This window comes from Nerophis ophidion, linkage group LG06, assembly GCF_033978795.1.
Source record: "Nerophis ophidion isolate RoL-2023_Sa linkage group LG06, RoL_Noph_v1.0, whole genome shotgun sequence".
Taxonomy (NCBI): Eukaryota; Metazoa; Chordata; class Actinopteri; order Syngnathiformes; family Syngnathidae; genus Nerophis; species Nerophis ophidion.
Genome location: NC_084616.1, coordinates 8,015,586 through 8,038,155, shown reverse-complemented (window position 1 = coordinate 8,038,155; position 22,570 = coordinate 8,015,586). Strand labels below are relative to the sequence as shown.

The 22,570-nt window shown below is 41.2% G+C and overlaps 1 protein-coding gene across 1 annotated transcript in view; it reads left to right on the top strand.

Annotated features, from left to right (window-relative positions):
* The first annotated feature begins 596 nt into the window (after positions 1-596).
* The window catches only part of LOC133554151 (dynein regulatory complex subunit 7-like), a 32,989-nt gene continuing 11,015 nt past the window's right edge, over positions 597-22,570 (top strand). Inside the window, exons 1-14 of the mRNA XM_061902586.1 lie at positions 597-744; positions 8,630-8,714; positions 9,993-10,168; positions 10,260-10,413; positions 14,780-14,905; positions 14,972-15,166; positions 17,465-17,590; positions 17,652-17,870; positions 19,151-19,276; positions 19,339-19,414; positions 19,473-19,601; positions 21,881-22,009; positions 22,079-22,302; positions 22,367-22,564. Of these exons, the coding sequence (XP_061758570.1) occupies positions 10,014-10,168; positions 10,260-10,413; positions 14,780-14,905; positions 14,972-15,166; positions 17,465-17,590; positions 17,652-17,870; positions 19,151-19,276; positions 19,339-19,414; positions 19,473-19,601; positions 21,881-22,009; positions 22,079-22,302; positions 22,367-22,564 (1,857 nt within the window). The 5' untranslated portion in view covers positions 597-744; positions 8,630-8,714; positions 9,993-10,013. The remainder of the gene's footprint in view (positions 745-8,629; positions 8,715-9,992; positions 10,169-10,259; positions 10,414-14,779; positions 14,906-14,971; positions 15,167-17,464; positions 17,591-17,651; positions 17,871-19,150; positions 19,277-19,338; positions 19,415-19,472; positions 19,602-21,880; positions 22,010-22,078; positions 22,303-22,366; positions 22,565-22,570) is intronic.

The following is a 22,570-nucleotide window of genomic DNA, read 5'->3' as shown; positions in this document are numbered from 1 at the left end:
TATATTTTTGGAATTGTATAAACCTTTATTTATAAATTGCAATACTTACAAACAATTGAGGAATAATAATAATCAAAATACGTACAAAAACAGTACAGAACAGCACCAGGGGGTTGTAACCTCAATAAAGTACCGTAACTAAAATAAAATTATTTTTTTAAAGGCACAAAAAACAGGTTGGGTATTGTGAAACTTACATTCACGAAAACAAGACGAAGCCAATAGTGCTTGGAGCATAATAATGTTGACAAACATTTCTATGTTACCATCAACCGGAAGTCACTATTATTTTTAAAGACAAGTCTGTCTTCAAATAGCAACTTCCGGTTCCGGCGTCGATATAAATTCTTGTTTTTGCTCCGTTTTTTCGTTTCTGCCGACTAGTGATTTTTTTTCAATCTTTTTTTTTTTTTTTTTTTGCAACATAAAATGAAAATGTAATCTTTCTATCTAGTTTTGGGTTTTCGACACCAAAAAAAGTAAGAACACAAATTTAAAAAAAGTTTTTGTTTTTCAATTCACATGGATAGAAATAAAATACAAATGGTTCAAACATAAACGTACCCTTCATCAGCACAAATTTACATTTTTATTCTTTGCTGCTCCGAGTCACTAAACCTTACGGCAGTGTTGCGCGTGCGCAGGTCAGTAACCATGGAGACCAGACGACAACCGTAAAGCGATTGGCAGGTCGGCGTTTTTTGTGGAGCTAAGTTAACAAAGTAGTGAGTAAACCTGACGACGGTAGGTTTGGATTTCATTGTTTGTGTGTGTTTTTAAAATAGACTTTTAAAAATAATCTTATGAGCTGTGTTTGAATTAGTTGTTTTGTGCTACTTTTTGCTGACATAATGAGGCTTGAGCTAGAAGGTTCCATGCTAGCTTGATGTTTCACGATGAAACTACAAACATGGAGGACCACTTTTATGTAAGTTACGTTAAGTTAAAGTACCACTGATAGTCACACACACACACACACACACACACACACATCCTCTTGTTCCACCCCCTGGGAGGTGAGGGGAGCAGTGAGCAGCAGCAGTGGCCGCGCTCGGGAATAATTTTAGGTCAGGAGTGCCCACACTATTTCTGCAGGCGAGCTACTTTTCAATTGACCAACTCAAGGGGATCTACCTCATTTATATATATCGTTTATATTTATTTATTTATGAAAGAGACATTTTTGTAAACAAGTTAAATGTGTTTAATGATAATACAAGCATGTGTAACACATATAGATGTCTTTCTTTCACAAAGACAAGAATATAAGTTGGTGTATTACCTGATTCTGATGACTTGCATTGATTGGAATTAGACAGTAATGATGATAACGCCCACATTTTCAAATGGAGGAGAAAAAAAGTTGTCCTTTCTGTACAATACCACATGAAAGTGGTTGGTTTTTGGCATCTAATTCATCCAGCTTCCATACACTTTACAAGAAAAACATTGGCGGCAAATTCCGTAGCTTGCTTGATTGACATTCACGGCACCCGAGGGTCTTGTGAGATGACGCTGGCTGCTGCCAGTTCATTATTATGAAAAAATGACAGAGAGGAAGGCGAGAAACACTTTTTATTTCAACAGACTTTTGCGCCGTCCCTTCCGTCAAAACTCTAAAGGCCGACTGCACATTTCCTATCTTCACAATAAAAGCCCTGCTTCATGCTGCCTGTGCTAACAAAATAAGAGTCTCGGAAAGCTGGCGTGCACAAGTGATGTGCACGCCAGCTTTCTGAGGGATCGCTTGTGCACGCCAGTTTTCCCAGACTCTGTATTTAGTTAGCGCAGGCAGCATGAAGCAGGGCTTTTATTGTGAAGATAGGAAATGTGCAGTCGGCCTTTAGAGTTTTGACGGAAGGTACGGCGCGAGAGTGTGTTGAAATAAAAAGTGTTTCTCGCCTTCCTCTCGGTCATATTTTCATAATAATGATCTTGCAGCAGCCAGCGTCATCTCACAAGACCCTCCGGTACCGTGAATGTCATTTAAGTGACGTCTTGGTGAAGATTGATGATCACTAATTTTTAGGTCTATTTTTTTTAAAAGCCTGGCTGGAGATCGACTGACACACCCCCCGCGGTCGACTGGTAGCTCGCGATCGACGTAATGGGCACCCCTGTTTTAGGTGATGTAGCCCCCAATTCACACCATTGATGCTGAATGCCAAACAGGGAGGCAATGGCTCCCATTTTGTATTTTGAACTCACGACCTACCGACTCTAACCCAGTGTGTTTCAACCACTGTGCCGGCACACTGGTGTGCCGTGAGATACAGTCTGGTGTGCTGTGGGAGATGATGTCATTCCACCTGATTGTGTTCAAAATATTTTTTGCAAACCAGTAATTATAATACGCCAATAATGTGCTGTTGTGGAGTTTGGCAGAGTAACCGTGTAATACTCTTCCATATCAGTAGGTGGCAGCAGGTAGCTAAGTGTCGTGATCACGATATGCAGACTACAGCGGGAGGCAGCGTGCAGGTCAAAAGGTGTCTAATGCTTAAAGGCCTACTGAAATGAGATGTACTTATTCCAACGGGGATAGCAGGTCCATTCTATGTGTCATACTTGATCATTTGGCGATATTGCCATATTTTTGCTGAAAGGATTTAGTAGAGAACATCCACGATAAAGTTTGCAACTTTTGGTCGCTAATAAAAAAGCCTTGCCTGTACCGGAAGTAGCAGACGATGTGCGCGTGACGTCACGGGTTGTGGAGCTCCTCACATCTGAAAGTTGTTTACAATCATGGCCACCAGCAGCGAGAGAAATTCGGACCGAGAAAACAACGATTTCCCCATTAATTTGAGCGAGGATGAAAGATTTGTGGATGAGGAAAGTGAGAGTGAAGGACTAGAAGAAGAAAAAAGACGGAGCAGTGGGAGCGATTCAGATGTTATTAAACACATTTACTAGGATAATTCTGGAAAATCCCTTATCTGCTTATTGTGTTACTAGTGTTTTAGTGAGATTATATAGTCGTACCTGAAAGTCGGAGGGGTGTGGCCAAGGGTGTGGTGACCGCCAGTGTCTCTGAGGGAAGCCACGTTTCTCGACGGGCCGGGCTGAACTCTTTTCGCCCTCCTCCACGGTGGAAGCATCCCACGTTCGAGGGCGGCCGGTCGGAGGAGGCAAGAGAGTCCGCAGCTGCCTCTTTGACAGCTGCACGAGGAACGACGCAAGCTCCGCTCATGTCCACGGTAAGAGCCGACTTATTACCACAATTTTCTCACCGAAACCTGCCTGTTGACGTGTGGTAGAGAACCATGTTCGCTTGACCGCTCTGTTCCGTTGTAAATCTTCACCTTCGGGAATGTAAACAAAGAAACACCGGCTGTGTTTGTGTTGCTAAAGGCAGCCGCTATACACCGCTTCCCGCCTACATCTTTCTTCTTTGACGTCTCCTTTATTAATTGAACAAATTGCAAAAGATTCAGCAACACAGATGTCCAGAATACTGTGTAATTATGCGTTTAAAGCAGACGACTTATAGCTGAGATCGGGCTGGAACAAAATGTCCGCTACAATCAGTGACATCACGCAACGTTTTCAACAGGATACTTCGCGTGAAATTTAAAATTGCAATTTAGTAAACTACACTGGCCTTTTTGGCATGTGTTGCAATGTTAATATTTCATCATTGATATATAAACTATCAGACTGCGTGGTCGCTAGTAGTGGCTTTCAGAATACCTTTAAACCAAAAATAAACAGGAGGCGAGTGCTGCTAAGAAAAGGCATTGAAGCTCAGGCAAGGCTATGCAGAACTGAACTGGCTACAAAGTCAATATAAACAGAATGCTGGACGACAGCAAAAACTTACAGCGTGTGGAGCAGAGAAGGCTTTGTCCACAATGTACATCTGAACATGACATGACAATGAATACCCAAAGAAGGATAAAAACCAACTGAAATATTCCTGATTGCTAAAACAAAGTAGATGCGGGGAAATATCGCTCAAAGGAAGACATGAAACTGCTACAGGAAAATACCCCCCAAAAAATGAAAAGACACCAAAGTAGGAGCGCAGGACAAGAAAGAACTAAAACACACCAGCTTTTTTTTTAGGGATATTCGGAGACCGGTAAAATTTTGAAAAAAACTTCAAAAACGGCGTGGCGCAGTGGGGAGAGTGGCCGTGCGCAACCCGAGGGTCCCTGGTTCAATTCCCACCCAGTACCAACCTCGTCACGTCCGTTGTGTCCTGAGCAAGACACTTCACCCTTGCTCCTGATGGGTGCTGGTTGGCGCCTTGCATGGCAGCTCCCTCCATCAGTGTGTGAATGTGTGTGTGAATGGGTAAATGTGGAAGTAGTGTCAAAGCGCTTTGAGTACCTTGAAGGTAGAAAAGCGCTATACAAGTACAACCCATTTATCATTTAAAAAATACAACAACCCACTGGGAACTGATTTTTATTGTTTTTAAATAGGGATGCACCGATTAATCGGTAACCGAATGTGGCAAAAAAAGCCTCATTCGGCCTTCGGTGGAATGAGTTAAAAACAAGGCCGAATAGTGGCGTGTGACGCAATTTTTTGACGCGGTGACGCAATCAACCAACGTGCAGTGACGTTGGGATATGTTGTGTACCTGTATAAGTGTATGAGGTTACAAGCACACACTTAATTGAGATTTAGTGGGGCCTCTGTTTACATTATTAGCCTGTTGTGTAGGCTACCTGTATAAGTGTATGAGGTTACAAGCACACACTTAATTGAGATTTAGTGGGGCCTCTGTTTACATTATTAGCCTGTTGTGTAGGCTACCTGTATAAGTGTATGAGGTTACAAGCACACATTTATTGAGATTTATTGGGGCCTATGTTTACATTATTAGCCTGTTGTGTAGGCTACCTGTATAAGTGTATGAGGTTACAAGCACACACTTAATTGAGATTTAGTGGGGCCTATGTTTACATTATTAGCCTGTTGTGTAGGCTACCTGTATAAGTGTATGAGGTTACAAGCACACATTTATTGAGATTTACTTGAGCCTTCTGTTTACATTATTAGCCTGTTGTGTAGGCTACCTGTATAAGTGTATGAGGTTACAAGCACACACTTAATTGAGATTTAGTGGGGCCTCTGTTTACATTATTAGCCTGTTGTGTAGGCTACCTGTATAAGTGTATGAGGTTACAAGCACACACTTATTGAGATTTAGTAGGGCCTCTGTTTACATTATTAGCCTGTTGTGTAGGCTACCTGTATAAGTGTATGAGGTTACAAGCACACACTTAATTGAGATTTAGTGGGGCCTCTGTTTACATTATTAGCCTGTTGTGTAGGCTACCTGTATAAGTGTATGAGGTTACAAGCACACACTTAATTGAGATTTACTTGAGCCTTCTGTTTACATTATTAGTCTGTTGTGTAGGCTACCTGTATAAGTGTATGAGGTTACAAGCACACACTTAATTGAGATTTAGTGGGGCCTCTGTTTACATTATTAGCCTGTTGTGTAGGCTACCTGTATAAGTGTATGAGGTTACAAGCACACACTTATTGAGATTTAGTGGGGCCTCTGTTTACATTATTAGCCTGTTGTGTAGGCTACCTGTATAAGTGTATGAGGTTACAAGCACACACTTAATTGAGATTTAGTGGGGCCTCTGTTTACATTATTAGCCTGTTGTGTAGGCTACCTGTATAAGTGTATGAGGTTACAAGCACACACTTATTGAGATTTAGTGGGGCCTCTGTTTACATTATTAGCCTGTTGTGTAGGCTACCTGTATAAGTGTATGAGGTTACAAGCACACACTTAATTGAGATTTAGTGGGGCCTCTGTTTACATTATTAGCCTGTTGTGTAGGCTACCTGTATAAGTGTATGAGGTTACAAGCACACACTTATTGAGATTTAGTGGGGCCTCTGTTTACATTATTAGCCTGTTGTGTAGGCTACCTGTATAAGTGTATGAGGTTACAAGCACACACTTAATTGAGATTTAGTGGGGCCTCTGTTTACATTATTAGCCTGTTGTGTAGGCTACCTGTATAAGTGTATGAGGTTACAAGCACACACTTAATTGAGATTTACTTGAGCCTTCTGTTTACATTATTAGTCTGTTGTGTAGGCTACCTGTATAAGTGTATGAGGTTACAAGCACACACTTAATTGAGATTTAGTGGGGCCTCTGTTTACATTATTAGCCTGTTGTGTAGGCTACCTGTATAAGTGTATGAGGTTACAAGCACACACTTATTGAGATTTAGTGGGGCCTCTGTTTACATTATTAGCCTGTTGTGTAGGCTACCTGTATAAGTGTATGAGGTTACAAGCACACACTTAATTGAGATTTACTTAAGCTTTCTGTTTACATTATTAGCCTGTTGTGTAGGCTACCTGTATAAGTGTATGAGGTTACAAGCACACACTTAATTGAGATTTACTTGAGCTTTCTGTTTACATTGTTAGCTTATCTACTGTGGCTAAGCAGACTTTTGCCAAAAGGACAATAATTCATTTGTTGTGGGTTTATCCACTTTAATGCACTTTATTTTTGGGGGGGAATGCATGTTTTGTTTGAAGGCCTAATATAAATTAAAAACTGTGCTTTTTTTGAAAAGCAAAGATTACTGGAATATTAAAAAAAATGTCAATATTCAATAAAAAATTACTTTATTTGAAAAACATGTCTAAATATTTATTCTAGGCTATTTATGCAATATTTAAAAAATTGTGAAAAACTGCATTCATTATTCGGTTCGGCCTTCGGCCACAAGTTTTCATTTCGCTGCATCCCTATTTTTAACCCTTTTGAAATTGTGATAATGTTCCCCTTTAAGAACTCCCACCAAAGGTCCACCACTTGTTTCTCCAACTGCTCACCGACACTCTCTTCGGAGCAGACAATGTCCCACAAACTGCAAAAGGCTTGGCTAATTTGCATATATATGTAATCAAAACCACCATTGACAATGAAGGGCTTTACAACAGCTGTCACACAACTATACTGTATGTATAAGAGTGTGTGTGTGTGTGTGTGTGTGTGTGTGTGTGTGTGTGTGTGTGTGTGTGTGTGTGTGTGTGTGTGTGTGTGTGTGTGTGTGTGTGTGTGTGTGTGTTTATTTATGCATATCCATATATATGTATATTTATGTATGTATATACATAAATGTATATTTATGTATGTATATACATAAATTTTATTCTTTTTGTAATATTTCTCTATTTTGTTTCCTTTTAAACCCCCATTATTTACTTTTGACTTTTTTTTTTAAATTGATCTCAACTCTGTACACTGCTGCTGGAATTTTAATTTTCCTGAAGGAATCAATAAAGTACTATCTATCTATCTATCTATATATATATATATATATATATATATATATAAATTCAGTGTTTGAACATTGTGTTTTGATATTCAGTTTAATTCTTTTTTTTTTACCCAGAATTTTAAACTACTGTTGTTGTTTTTTTACCCTAAATTTTTATACACTGATTTGTATACGTTTTTTTTTTTGCTACATTTTTACACACTGGATTTTTAAATACTGACTTTTTTTTACACTGAATTTTTAAAAAACGGACTTTTTATACACTGAATATTTAAATTCTGACTTTTTTTTTTACACTGAATTTTTTTTAAAAATTACTTTTTTTACACTTTTATTTTTTTACATTGCATTTTTAGAAACTGAATTTTGAAATACTGGAATTTTTTTAATAGATTAACATATGCTGAATTTTAAAATACTGCTTTTTTTTTTTTTTACCTTAAGTTTTTATGCACTGAATTTTAAAATACTGACATTTTTACACAGAATTGTAGAATACCGATTTTTTTTTTACTCTGCAATTTTATTCACTAAATTTTCAAATACCACCATTTTTTTTACACTGAATTTTTTTCACCGAATTTTCATCAACTGAATTTTCAAATACAGATTTTTTTTACATAGACATTTTTATACACTGATTGTTTTTTCTACACTTTTCAAATACTGCATTTTTTTTCAATGAAATTGTCAGCAAAATAGTGGATGGTGAGATCGACAGGCGGATCGGTGCGGCGTCTTCAGTAATGCGGACGTTGTACCGATCCGTTGTGGTGAAGAAGGAGCTGAGCCGGAAGGCAAAGCTCTCAATTTACCGGTCGATTTACGTTCCCATCCTCACCTATGGTCATGAGCTTTGGGTCATGACCGAAAGGATAAGATCACGGGTACAAGCGGCCGAAATGAGTTTGGGTCTCTCCCTTAGAGATAGGGTGAGAAGCTCTGCCATCCGGGAGGAACTCAAAGTAAAGCCGCTGCTCCTCCACATGGAGAGGAGCCAGATGAGGTGGTTCGGGCATCTGGTCAGGATGCCACCCGAACGCCTCCCTAGGGAGGTGTTTAGGGCACGTCCAACCGGTAGGAGGCCACGGGGAAGACCCAGGACACGTTGGGAAGACTATGTCTCCCGGCTGGCCTGGGAACGCCTCGGGATCCCCCGGGAAGAGCTAGACGAAGTGGCTGGGGAGAGGGAAGTCTGGGCTTCCCTGCTTAGGCTGCTGCCCCCGCGACCCGACCTCGGATAAGCGGAAGATGATGGAAAATTCAGTGTCATAAAAAGGCTTTGTGATAAAGACACCAATTAACCTCTATAGTTTACAGAAACGGTATGTCTTGTGTGTCATTAGACGGCGAGGACAATCAAACACAGAGCCAAGCACGCCAAAGTCAGCCTTCAAGAAAAACAACTGATTGTCACGGAATTCAAAGGCAGTAAGATCCATCCATCCATCCATTTTCTACAGTAGGATGTGTTGACAAAAGCCACCGGCAGTGAAAGTTAGATTTATTGTGGCTCTTGCTTCAAAGTCTTTTTCCCAGTTTGTCAAGCAGTGCATGCTGAAGGTACCAATCAATCAATCAATCAATGTTTACTTATATAGCCCTAAATCACTAGTGTCTCAAAGGGCTGCACAAACCACTACGACATCCTCGGTAGGCCCACATAAGGGCAAGGAAAACCCAGTGGGACATTGGTGACAATGATGACTATGAGAACATGATACTGTGATACTGATGACACTGATGACTATGAGAACATATGAGAACATGATACTGTGAAAGATCAATCCATAATGGATCCAACACAGTCGCGAGAGTCCAGTCCAAAGCGGATCCAACACAGCAGCGAGAGTCCCGTTCACAGCGGAGCCAGCAGGAAACCATCCCAAGCGGAGGCTGATCAGCAGCGCAGAGATGTCCCCAGCCGATACACAGGCAAGCAGTACATGGCCACCGGATCGGACCGGACTCCCTCCACAAAGGAGAGTGGGACATAGAAGAAAAAGAAAAGAAACGGCAGATCAACTGGTCTAAAAAGGGAGTCTATTTAAAGGCTAGAGTATACAAATGAGTTTTAAGGTGAGACTTAAATGCTTCTACTGAGGTGGCATCTCGAACTGTTACCGGGAGGGCATTCCAGAGTACTGGAGCCCGAAATGAAGAAGCTCTACAGCCCGCAGACTTTTTTTGGGCTTTGGGGATCACTAATAAGCCGGAGTCCTTTGAACGCAGATTTCTTGCCGGGACATATGGTACAATACAATCGGCAAGATAGGATGGAGCTAGACCGTGTAGTATTTTATACGTAAGTAGTAAAACCTTAAAGTCACATCTTAAGTGCACAGGAAGCCAGTGCAGGTGAGCCAGTATAGGTATATATGTATGTATATATGTATATAAAGGTATATACAGTATAGGTATATATGTATGTATATATGTATATAAAGGTATATACAGTATAGGCGTAATGTGATCAAACTTTCTTGTTCTTGTCAAAAGTCTAGCAGCCGCATTTTGCCGAAAATAATACGTTACAGTAGTCGAGGCGAGACGTAACAAACGTATGTGAACAGTTTGTTCAAATATTTATCAAAAAAAAAACACCTGTAACTGGAATACATACAAAAAGTTATTTGGCAATATGTTACTTCTAGTATTTTCCTTCATGTCCCATGCTGTTTGGCTACACGTATTTATTCTGTCTTCTAGTTGCCACTGAGGACAGCCATCATGTGGTCCTTCGTGAGGATGAACTTGAAACCCCTGATCAAAGGGATGGAGGCGTTCATGGAAACCGACAGCGAGCAGAATTCGGATAGTGAAGACGAGGACGACGAGGACGAAAAAAAAGTGAAAGTGAGGGAGTCTCCTCCGAGTGAATACCTGTGAGTTGCTGATTTGTCTTCATTGTCTCGTCAAGAAAGATTTCACGTTTTCCCTCAGTATTGATGTTTGAGACCAGATGTGTCCCTGCAGGTCCACTCCAACCCTCCCCGACTCATACAGGCGCAACTCCCCTGGCGAGGTCCGCCTGTTGGCCATCGCCGACAGCTTCCAGCGTCAGTATCGTCTTTTGTGTTCCGAGCGCAAGCCTCTGCTGCTCTTCCCCATGAACGAATGTGGCGTCAAGGTACGCTGGACGGAGACTAACTGTGCCTTTTTTATTATTTGCAAACAAACAAAACATTTTAAAGTATATTCTCAATAAGAAATTAAGTTTGGTTGCAAGTCTTTTTTTTTTTTTTTGTTTACGACTCCGCTTCAATGTATAATGAATCAGTATCGGCTTTGATATTTGCCGGCGGAAGTAGTCCGTAGTCACACCCATATATGGTCATGCCATCATCCAAGACTGACCAATAAAAACACACTGTTCAGAAAAGGCCCCGCCTTGGAAAAGAATTTGCACATTTTCAAAACAAAACCAAAAAAAGGATTTGGAAGTGGAAAAAAATATTAACCCCACCCCCTTCCAAAAAAAAACATTTCCAAGAAAAAAATTTGTTCTAAGCAAAACAAATTTAGATCCCCCAAAACATTGCTAATAAAAATACCATTTAATTAAAAAAAAAACGATTTGCAACACCCAGAATTTTTTTTTTTTTTTTTACAAAAAACAATTCGTAGACAAATATATTTCAACCAAAAATCGATTTTTTGGTTTAAAATGTTTTAATTTTTTTTCTACTACAAATACAAATATTTCTTACCAAAAACAATTGCAAACAATACAATTATTTGCAACAAAAAGGATTTGTGACCAAAAGAAAAGTTGTAACCTCTCCAAAAAAAATCGCAATCTAACTATTTTTTGGGCAGAAAAATTACCAATTTGCAAGGCAAAATTTTTTTTAAAAAAAAGGATTTTGGAAGACCTTTGGGGAAAATAGAAATCGAAGACCTAGATTTCCCTCGCCTGGACGCTGGTCAGAAAGTAAAAAAAAATTTGGAACCAAACAAAAATATTTCTAAACATAAAATAAACTTTGCAACCAAACATAATTTACAACCAAAAATATGTGTAACCCCAAAAAACTGCATTAAAGCTATTTCTATCCAAAAAAAAACGATACAATGATTTTCAAACAAAAATGATTTGTAACCAGAAAAAAAATATATTTAAACCAAAACATAATTTGTAACACCCAGAAACATTGCGACCAAAAAAACAATTGCATAGAATGTGCACATTTTCAAAACTAAAAAATAGATTTTGAAGTAAAAGAAAAAAAATTCCCGTGAAATAACAATTTGCCACCAAAAAAAGGATTTTGGTGGCAGAGGGGTTAGTGCGTCTGCCTCACAATACGAAGTTCCTGCAGTCCTGGGTTCAAATCCAGGCTCGGGATCTTTCTGTGTGGAGTTTGCATGTTCTCCCCGTGAATGCGTGGGTTCCCTCCGGGTACTCCGGCTTCCTCCCACTTCCAAAGACATGCACCTGGGGATAGGTTGATTGGCAACACTAAATTGGCCCTAGTGTGTGAATGTTGTCTGTCTATCTGTGTCGGCCCTGCGATGAGGTAGTGACTTGTCCAGGGTGTACCCCGCCTTCCGCCCGATTGTGGTTGAGATAGGCGCCAGCGCCCCCCGCGACCCCGAAAGGGAATAAGCGGTAGAAAATGGATGGATGGATGGATGGAATCAGTATGGGCTTTGATATTTGCCGGCGGAAGTAGTCCGTAGTCACACCCATATATGGTCATGCCATCATCCAAGACTGACCAACAAAAACACACTGTTCAGAGAAGGCCCCGCCTTGGAAAAAAATGTGCACATTTTCAAAACAAAACCAAATTTGCAACCAAAAAAAGGATTTGGAAGTGGCAAAAAAATATTACACCACACCCCCCCCCCCCCTCCAAAAAAATAACATTTCCAAGAAAAAAATGTGTTCTAAGCAAAACAAATTTAGATCCCCCAAAAAATTGCTAATAAAAATACCATCCATCCATCCATTTTCTACCGCTTATTCACTTTTGGGGTCGCGGGGGGCGCTGGCGCCCATCTCGGTTACAATCGGGCGGAAGGCGGTGTACACCCTGGACAAGTCGCCACCTCATCGCAGGGCCAACACAGATAGACAGACAACATTCACACTCACATTCAAACACTAGGGCCAATTTTTGTGTTGCCTACCATTTAATTAAAAAAAAAAACGATTTACAACACCCCAAAAAATTTTTGTTTTTTTTTACAAAAAACGATTCGTAGACAAATATATTTCAACCAAAAATCTATTTTTTGGTTTAAAATTAAAAAAAAAAAATTCTACTACAAATACAAATATTTTTACCAAAAACAATTGCAAACAATACAATTTTTTACAACAAAAAGGATTTGTGACCAAAAGAAAAGTGTGAATGTGAGTGTGAATGTTGTCTGTCTGTCTGTGTTGGCCCTGCGATGAGGTGGCGACTTGTCCAGGGTGTACCCCGCCTTCCGCCCGATTGTAGCTGAGATAGGCGCCAGCGCCCCCCGCAACCCCGAAAAGGAATAAGCGGTAGAAAATGGATGGATGGATGGAATCAGTATCGGCTTTGATATTTGCCGGCGGAAGTAGACCGTAGTCACACCCATATATGGTCATGCCATCATCCAAGACTGACCAATAAAAACACACTGTTCAGAGAAGGCCCCGCCTTGCAAAAAAATGTGCACATTTTCAAAACAAAACCAAATTTGCAACCAAATAAAGGATTTGGAAGTGGCAAAAAAATATTACACCACACCCCCCCCCCCCTCCAAAAAAATAAAATTTCCAAGAAAAAAATGTGTTCTAAGCAAAACAAATTTAGATCCCCCAAAAAATTGCTAATAAAAATACCATCCATCCATCCATTTTCTACCGCTTATTCCCTTTTGGGGTCGCGGGGGGCGCTGGCGCCCATCTCAGCTACAATCGGGCGGAAGGCGGGGTACACCCTGGACAAGTCGCCACCTCATCGCAGGGCCAACACAGATAGACAGACAACATTCACACTCACATTCAAACACTAGGGCCAATTTTTGTGTTGCCTACCATTTAATTTAAAAAAAAAAACGATTTACAACACCCCAAAAATGTTATTTTTTTTTTTTTTACAAAAAACGATTCGTAGACAAATATATTTCAACCAAAAATCTATTTTTTGGTTTAAAATTTTTTTTTAAAATTTTCTACTACAAATACAAATATTTCTTACCAAAAACAATGGCAAACAATACAATTATTTGCAACAAAAAGGATTTGTGACCAAAAGAAAAGTGTGAATGTGAGTGTGAATGTTGTCTGTCTGTCTGTGTTGGCCCTGCGATGAGGTGGCGACTTGTCCAGGGTGTACCCCGCCTTCCGCCCGATTGTAGCAGAAATAGGCGCCAGCGCCCCCCGCGACCCCGAAAGGGAATAAGCGGTAGAAAATGGATGGATGAAGAAAAGTTGTAACCTCTCCAAAAAAAATCGCAATCCAACTATTTTTTTGCAGAAAAATTACCAATTTGCAAGGCAAAATTAAAAAAAAAAAAAAAAAAAATTTTGGAAGACCTTTAGGGAAAGTAGAAATCGAAGACCTAGATTTCCCTCGCCTGGACGCTGGTCAGAAAGTAAAAAAAAAATTGGAACCAAACAAAAATATTTCTAAACATAAAATAAACTTTGCAACCAAACATAATTTACAACCAAAAATATGTGTAACCCAAAAAACTGCATTAAAACTATTTCTATCCAAAAAAAAAAAAATTATACTACAAATACAAATATTTCTTACCAAAAACAATTGCAAACAATACAATTATTTGCAACAAAAAGGATTTGTGACCAAAAGAAAAGTTGTAACCTCTCCAAAAAAAATCGCAATCCAACTATTTTTTTGCAGAAAAATTACCAATATGCAAGGCAAAATTAAAAAAAAAAAAAGATTTTGGAAGACCTTTAGGGAAAATAGAAATCGAAGACCTAGATTTCCCTCGCCTGGACGCTGGTCAGAAAGTAAAAAAAAATTTGGAACCAAACAAAAATATTTCTAAACATAAAATAAACTTTGCAACCAAACATAATTTACAACCAAAAATATGTGTAACCCCAAAAAACTGCATTAAAACTATTTCTATCCAAAAAAAAACGATACAATGATTTTCAAACAAAAATGATTTGTAACCAGAAAAAAAAGATATTTCAACCAAAACATAATTTGTAACACCCAGAAACATTGCAACCAAAAAAAAACTTGCATAGAATGTGCACATTTGCAAAGCTAAAAAATAGATTTTGAAGTAAAAGAAAAAAAATTCCCGTAAAATAACAATTTGCCACCAAAAAAATGATTTTTGGCCAAAAAATTATTCCTCAACCCCACCTTCACCTCCAGAAATAAAAATTGGGATAAAAAAAAAGCTTTGCAACAAATAATTCTTTTTAACTCAACCTTTTTTGCGGGGTATGCAAATCTTTTTTGGTAGAAAATGCATTTTTTTGTGCGGTGGCATACTTAGATCCATGCACATTTCTCCCCACTGTGTAGAAGTTTGTGTCAACCACGCTGCGGCCCACCATGACCAGCCACCCCGAGCTGCTCTACTGGGAAGGATGTGCTTCCTTCGTGGCCGACTTCCTGTCTCTGACTCCTCTGGAGCCGCCTGGAGAGCTGGTGAGTGAGCGCCACGCTCCCTGCCAACAAAAGATATGGGAGTCCGACTAAAGACGTGTGTTGCAGCCCAAGTTCTTGTTCTCGGCCACGTCGGTGCTGCACAGTCAGACGGCCACGTGTTTCGAGTACGCCGCCGTGCTCTGCAGTCTCCTGCTGGGCGCCAACTACGACGCCTACTGCGTTAGCGGCTACGCCAGCAAGGAGATGTGCCTGCTGGACCAGCGCCTGCAAGAGTGCCACCTGCTGGACAACCAGGACAAGGTAAGTGGGGCAACCCTACAGTTAAGACGTTAAAGGCCTACTGAAATGAGATGTTCTTATTTAAACGGGGATAGCAGCTCCATTCTATGTGTCATACTTGATCATTTCGCCATATTGCCATATTTTTGCTGAAAGGATTTAGTAGAGAACATCCACGATAAAGTTGGCAACTTTAGGTCGCTAATAAAAAAAGCCTTGCCTGTACAGGAAGTAGCAGACGATGTGCGCGTGACGTCACGGGTTGTGGAGCTCCTCACATCTGAACATTGTTTACAATCATGGCCACCAGCAGCGAGAGCGATTCGGACCGAGAAAGCAACAATTTCCCCATTAATTTGAGCGAGAATGAAAGATATGTGGCTGAGGAAAGTGAGAGTGAAGGCCTAGAAGGAAAAAAAAAGATGAGGGCAGTGGGAGGGATTCGGATGTTATTAGACACAATTACTAGGATAATTCTGGAAAATCCCTTATCTGCTTATTGTGTTACTAGTGTTTTAGTGAGATTATATAGTCGTACCTGAAAGTCGGAGGGGTGTGGCCACAGGTGAGGTGACCGCCAGTGTCTCCGAGTGGGGCAACCCTACAGTTAAGACGTTAAAGGCCTACTGAAATGAGATGTTCTTATTTAAACGGGGATAGCAGCTCCATTCTATGTGTCATACTTGATCATTTGGCCATATTGCCATATTTTTGCTGAAAGGATTTAGTAGAGAACATCCACGATAAAGTTCGCAACTTTAGGTCGCTAATAAAAAAGCCTTGCCCGTACTGGAAGTAGCAGACGATGTGCGCGTGACGTCACGGGTTGTGGAGCTCCTCACATCTGAACATTGTTTACAATCATGGCCATCAGCAGCGAGAGCGATTCGGACCGAGAAAGCGACAATTTCCCCATTAATTTGAGCGAGGATGAAAGATTTGTGGATGAGGAAAGTGAGAGTGAAGGCCTAGAAAGAAAAAAAAAAGATGAGGGCAGTGGGAGGGATTCAGATGTTATTAGACACAATTACTAGGATAATTCTGGAAAATCCCTTATCTGCTTATTGTGTCACTAGTGTTTTAGTGAGATTATATAGTCGTACCTGAATGTCGGAGGGGATGTGGCCAAAGGTGAGGTGACCGCCAGTGTCTCCGAGTGGGGCAACCCTACAGTTAAGACGTTAAAGGCCTACTGAAATGAGATGTTCTTATTCAAACGGGGATAGCAGCTCCATTCTATGTGTCATACTTGATCATTTCGCCATATTGCCATATTTTTGCTGAAAGGATTTAGTAGAGAACATCCACGATAAAGTTGGCAACTTTAGGTCGCTAATAAAAAAGCCTTGCCTGTACCGGAAGTAGCGGACGATGTGCGCGTGACGTCACGGGTTGTGGAGCTCCTCACATCTGAACATTGTTTACAATCATGGCCACCAGCAGCGAGAGCGATTCGGACCGAGAAAGCGACAATTTCCCCATTAATTTGAGCGAGGATGAAAGATTCGTGGATGAGGAAAGTGAGAGTGAAGGCCTAGAAAGAAAAAAAAAAGATGAGGGCAGTGGGAGGGATTCAGATGTTATTAGACACAATTACTAGGATAATTCTGGAAAAGCTCTTATCTGTTTATTGTGTTACTAGTGTTTTAGTGAGATTATATAGTCGTACCTGAAAGTCGGAGGGGTGTGGCCACGGGTGAGGTGACCGCCAGTGTCTCCGAGGGAAGCCACGTTCCTCGACATTTTATTATTTTTTTCCCTCCACGGAGTAAGCATCCGACGGTCGGCGGCGGCCGGCGGGAGGATGCAGGAGCCTCCACAGCTGCAGGAGGAACGACGCAAACTCTCCACTCATGTCTACGGTAAGAGCCGAATGTAAACTGGGAAACACCGGCTGTGTTTGTGTTGCAAAAGGCAGCTGCAATACACCGCTCCGCACCTACATCTTTCTTCTTTGATGTCTCCATTATTAATTGAACAAATTGCAAAATATTCAGCAACACAGATGTCCAGAATACTGTGTAATTATGCGATTAAAGCAGACGACTTTTAGCTGGGATCGGGCTGGAAAAAAATGTCCGTTACAACATACTCTTCATCATACTGACGTTTTCAACAGGATACTTCGCGCATAATTTAAAATTGCAATTTAGTCAACTAAAAGGCCGTATTGGCATGTGTTGCAATGTTGATATTTCATCATTGATTTATAAACTATCAGACTGCGTGGTGGCTAGTAGTGGCTTTCAGTAGGCCTTTAAAGTCCCAAGGATAGTCACTAGGTGTGGGTGCGTGGCGTGATGGGGACATGGCGTGCAGGTGGAGGGCGCCGAGGCGAAAAGCGAGAGCGACAACGTGCTGAAGCGGGAGGTGAAGAGCCGCTTCTTGACCAACCAGGCCAAAAAAGCACAGGAAGAAGCCGAGGCCAAGTCCAAGAAGCACGAGGTAAGGTGAACCAGGAAGTCCGAAGTCATCGTCTCACATCCGTTTGGGCCTCCTCGGGCAGGAGGAACCCCAGCCTGCTGTCGACTCCCTGAGGGGTCTGCGGGTCCACTGCTGGGTTCTGGTCCTGGCCGGGTGCCGCAGCGTCCAGGAGAACTTCTTCATCGACCCGCTCACAGGAAGGAGATACAGCACCACGCACGACCAATTCCTGGGGGTGGAGAGCGTGTGGAACAACCTCAACTACTACGTCAACATGCAGGACTGCAAGGACGTCTGCGCTGTGAGTACAGCAAGTCTTAGTCTGTTCCAGTGTCAAACTGTGCAGGTCACAAGAGGGGTGACTTCAGGGGCCGCCTGTGGGTCATTTTTAATTTTCCTGAAGGAACTCTCCTGAAGGAATCAATAAAGTACTATCTATCTATCTATTTGCAGCCTGCAGCCAATTTTGCGCACATTCTAAAGATACTACTAAGAAGAAAATGATCAAAAAACATAAAGTGAAATACAAGAGCAAACAGGAAGTGGCTGTTGTTTTTTTTTTTCTTTAAAGCTGTCATTGCTAAAAAAAAAATAATAAAAATCATTATTGTTGAAATGTATTGACCTAGACAAGGCTCCGATTACTGTACATCAGGGGTGTCCAAACTTTTTCCACTGAGGGCCGCACACTGAATAATCAAAGCAAGCGGGGGCCTTTTATTTTAAAAACCAATACAATATATGTATAAAAAATATACATTTAGGCCTCCATTAAGGCTTGATCCCGGGGACCCCAAAGGGTTTTGGTAAAAACTAAAATGTTAAAAATGTGTCATTATTCAGTATTATTATTTTTATTATTATTCAAGTTTTTAAATCTCTAGATAAATGGGTTGTACTTGTATAGCGCTTTTCTACCTTCAAGGTACTCAAAGCTCTTTGACACTACTTCCACATTCACACTCACATTCACACACTGATGGAGGGAGCTGCCATGCAAGGCGCCAACCAGCACCCATCAGGAGCAAGGGTGAAGTGTCTTGCTCAGAACACAACGGACGTGACGAGGTTGGTACTAGGTGGGATTTGAACCAGGGACCCTCGGGTTCCGCAAGGCCACTCTTCCACTGCGCCACGCCTCAACATTAGGGCTATCTGTCAATCTGACGTTTTTAAAGTTTTAAATTGTATGCCCTTTTTATCAAAGGAAACCATGTTTTTTATGGAAAAAAAACACTAAATATGCAATATTTTCACCCAATAAAATTTTTTAAGTAGAATATTTGAGATTATGTAATAATTGGAGCCGGAAAAAGGTCAACAACTCATAACACCCTTGATTTTAATTCACTATTTTTTTTTTGTGCAATGACACTTCAAAACAAAACACACTGATCCAAAAGGGTCCTACTCATTAAAGTGTTAAAAAATAAATTATATATATTTTTTTTTACTGTGGAAAAAGTTTGGACACCCCTGCTCTAGGGCTTCCTATGACTTGTCGTACAGGAAGTGTGTATCTATAAAATAGTTATTTAAGTGTGCATGTGCGTGCGTGCATGTGTGTGTGTGTGTGTGCAGGAAATAGTGTATGATCTTCATGACATCCGGCTGTGGGAGCCAGTCTTGTTCGGGGTCATCAGCAAGAGACAAATGTCCCTCAACATCCTCAAGAGGAAGGAGATGAAGATGATGGGCATGACTTGGGTAGGGAGCCTCGCCAATAAAACAGGAAATAGCTTGAAAAGACGAGGGATGATGTTTTGAAGGAGGACGAGGAGGAAGAGGAGCGAGTGTTTGAGATGCCCAGGTCGTGGGTCTCCTACATCAGCATCTCCAGAGAAGGTACCACATGGTCACCATGTTACGTCCTGCATGAGTCCACATGCTGCTTGTCCTTCAGACCTGGAGACACGCTGGCCAGGAAGCAGGAAGTTGACGTGCTACAAGAAAACTGAGCTGAAAAGGTTCGCTCCTTACCTGCGACTCAACGGGCTGGTGACGCGGCTCACCACCTTCAAGGACTTTGACTGTGAGCCCACACGCTGACACTCTGTGTGTGTGTGTGTGTGTGCGTGTGTGCGTGTGTGTGTGCGTGCGTGTGCGTGAGACGGTTACGAGCAAATCAAGTCTTTTGAAAGGTGGTTTTTAAGTGAATAACGAGAGCCGATTCCAAGTTGTGAGAGATTTGTTTGAGAGCCATTTTGTATTTTGTTTGATTTTATTTGTATTTTTTGTACATGTGCACATTTAGCGCCAACAAGAGCCCCCACTCTGCACGTGTGCCACCCGACGGTCAACTGCGCGGAAAAAATGAGTCAGGGTTAAAGGAAATTATTAAATAAATAAATATATATGCTTCACGGTGGCAGAGGGGTTAGTGCGTCTGCCTCACAATACGAAGGTCCTGCAGTCTTGGGTTCAATCCCAGGCTCGGGATCTTTCTGTGTGGAGTTTGCATGTTCTCCCCGTGACTGCGTGGGTTCCCTCCGGGTACTCCGGCTTCCTCCCACTTCCAAAGACATGCACCTGGGGATAGGTTGATTGGCAACACTAAATTGGCCCTAGTGTGTGAATGTGAGTGTGAATGTTGTCTGTCTATCTGTGTTGGCCCTGCGATGAGGTGGCGACTTGTCCAGGGTGTACCCCGCCTTCCGCCTGATTGTAGCTGAGATAGGCGCCAGCGCCCCCCGCGACCCCGAAAGGGAATAAGCGGTAGAAAATGGATGGCTATATGAAGATAGAGGAATATATATATATTTATAACTAATACTATTTTTTTATTGTGTTTCATTTTTTAAATTTAAATTCTTATTTTTGTATTCACTTTTCGGTTTCATCACTCAAAAGGGTAGGTTCAAGTCTATTTGTCACATGCAGATTACACCACAGTAAAAAGCATTTACTATAGTAGCTCAAGCCTACACACACCATATCTGGTCGTACATTTTTTTACTCACATTTTATTTATATATTTTTTATATATACAGCCATTATTTCAGAATAATTCCTACCAATATAGTAAAATTTGTGTATAATTAAATCTCAGTCAAACTAATACTATAGTAATTGTTTCCTTGATAAAAAAAACCATTTAATTATATATATATATATATATATATATACATATACAGCCATTATTTCAGAATAATTCCTACCAATATAGTAAAATGTGTGTATAATTTAATTTTTCTGGAATACATCTCATGGTCGTGTGTATATATGTATATATATATATATATATATATATATATATATATATATATATATATATATGTTAAACCTTGGCGAGAATGAGGACTCAGGTGCAGAAGGGGGACAATTGACACAGGCTTTATTTAAGTTTTCTTTGAAATCTCTTTGAACAGAGTGATTAAAGCAAAGCGGCTATGGAATCTATGATAAAGACATAGGCAAAACGCAATAAACAGTAAATCACTCCATAGGGAGGAAAAAGGCAATAGCAAAATTACACACAAATCTTCTAACAAAAGAACAATCTATGATTAGCTAAAAAAAAAGGTAAATCACTCACACAGAGGAGACAAGAACTTTTTAACAGAAAGTGTGCTATAAAAAGCTGAGAAAACTACAAACTAAAGCGCTCCAAGAGGGGGAAAAAAAGAAGGCCAAGCACTGAAATTAGACACAAAATTCTTGACCAAAAACTTTAACAAACAAAATCAGTCTTTCTCAGAGGAAACAAAGAAATCAATAAATAAGGCAAGGCAATACTTAGCAAAAACTTGGTTCAAGGCTGGATGCACGTAGCAAGACGATATACCCTGGCACAAGACAAGAGGAAGACCAGACATTTATACACATGAGGGAGGGTGACAGAGGTGGGCACAATCAGGCAATCAGGAGAGACATCAGACCAGTGAAACAGGAGGAAGGGCAAGTGACCTGAAACGAGAGGGAGAGTTAACCTTTCAAAATAAAACAGGAAATGACAAGACAACATGAAACCAAACAAAACCCAGACAATTCTTCACCCAGGTGTGACAATATATAGATATATATATATATACATGCATATATATTTTTGTGTGTGTGTGTGTGTGTGTGTGTGTGTGTGTGAGTGTGTGTGTGTGTGTGTGTGTGTGTGTTTGTATAGTTTTTTTATTTTATGAAGTATTTTTGGACTATTCCTCTCAACTCTATGTGTCTCAAACCCAGTAAACAAATGTTTTTAAAAGAGAAGCAGTTAAAAAATGTTTTAAAATTTATAAAATTACAAGCCGATCTTTTAAACGTCTCTTTAAGATCCGTCTCCCCTTTGAGGAGTCCTAAATCCCATCTGTGCTGCAGGCAAAGAGGCGGTGACGGTGAAGGAGTGGTACAAGGACAGAAACGACCACCTGAAGGAGCGAGAAGTCAACAAAGTGACGGGCATCACCATCGAGCGCTTCACGCCGGGGCGACAGTTCCACCTTTTATGTAAGGTCCTTATTTGGGTACTATTGGGACGTCACTGCAATGTGTGTGTGTGTGTGTGTGTGTTGTCAGTCCACAGGTTCACCACTGCGCCAACACAAGGCACCGAGCACGAGATGGAGTTCAGCGGCGCTCGTGTGGACGGTCTGGTGCGCCGCGTGGACACGCCGGAGGAAATGACGGAGACCTTCGAGGGCCGCGAGGACTTCCTGTACTACCGCCACGTGGTCTTCGGCCACCTCCCGGAGCCGGAAGACGAGGACGCCGACACGGAGACGGAGGAGCGGCCCCTGCTGGTATGAAATGTCGGACACGCTGTAAGTGGTGCAGGGACAGAGCCTCCGTGTGGTTGTGAGACAGAAGGTGGTGGAGCGCTTCCACAGGAACCCCCAGAAGGACGCCAACGAGGACGTGGCCGAGCGAGTCTTCTTGGCGCCGCAGAGGAAGATGGAGGTGACGTACCACCTGGAGGAGCACAGGTTCGTGCCCTGCACCAGGACCTTCCTCAAGCCGCGGGAGTCGGACGACTTCAAGGCCGACATGGTCACCGGCTTCCACGTACGC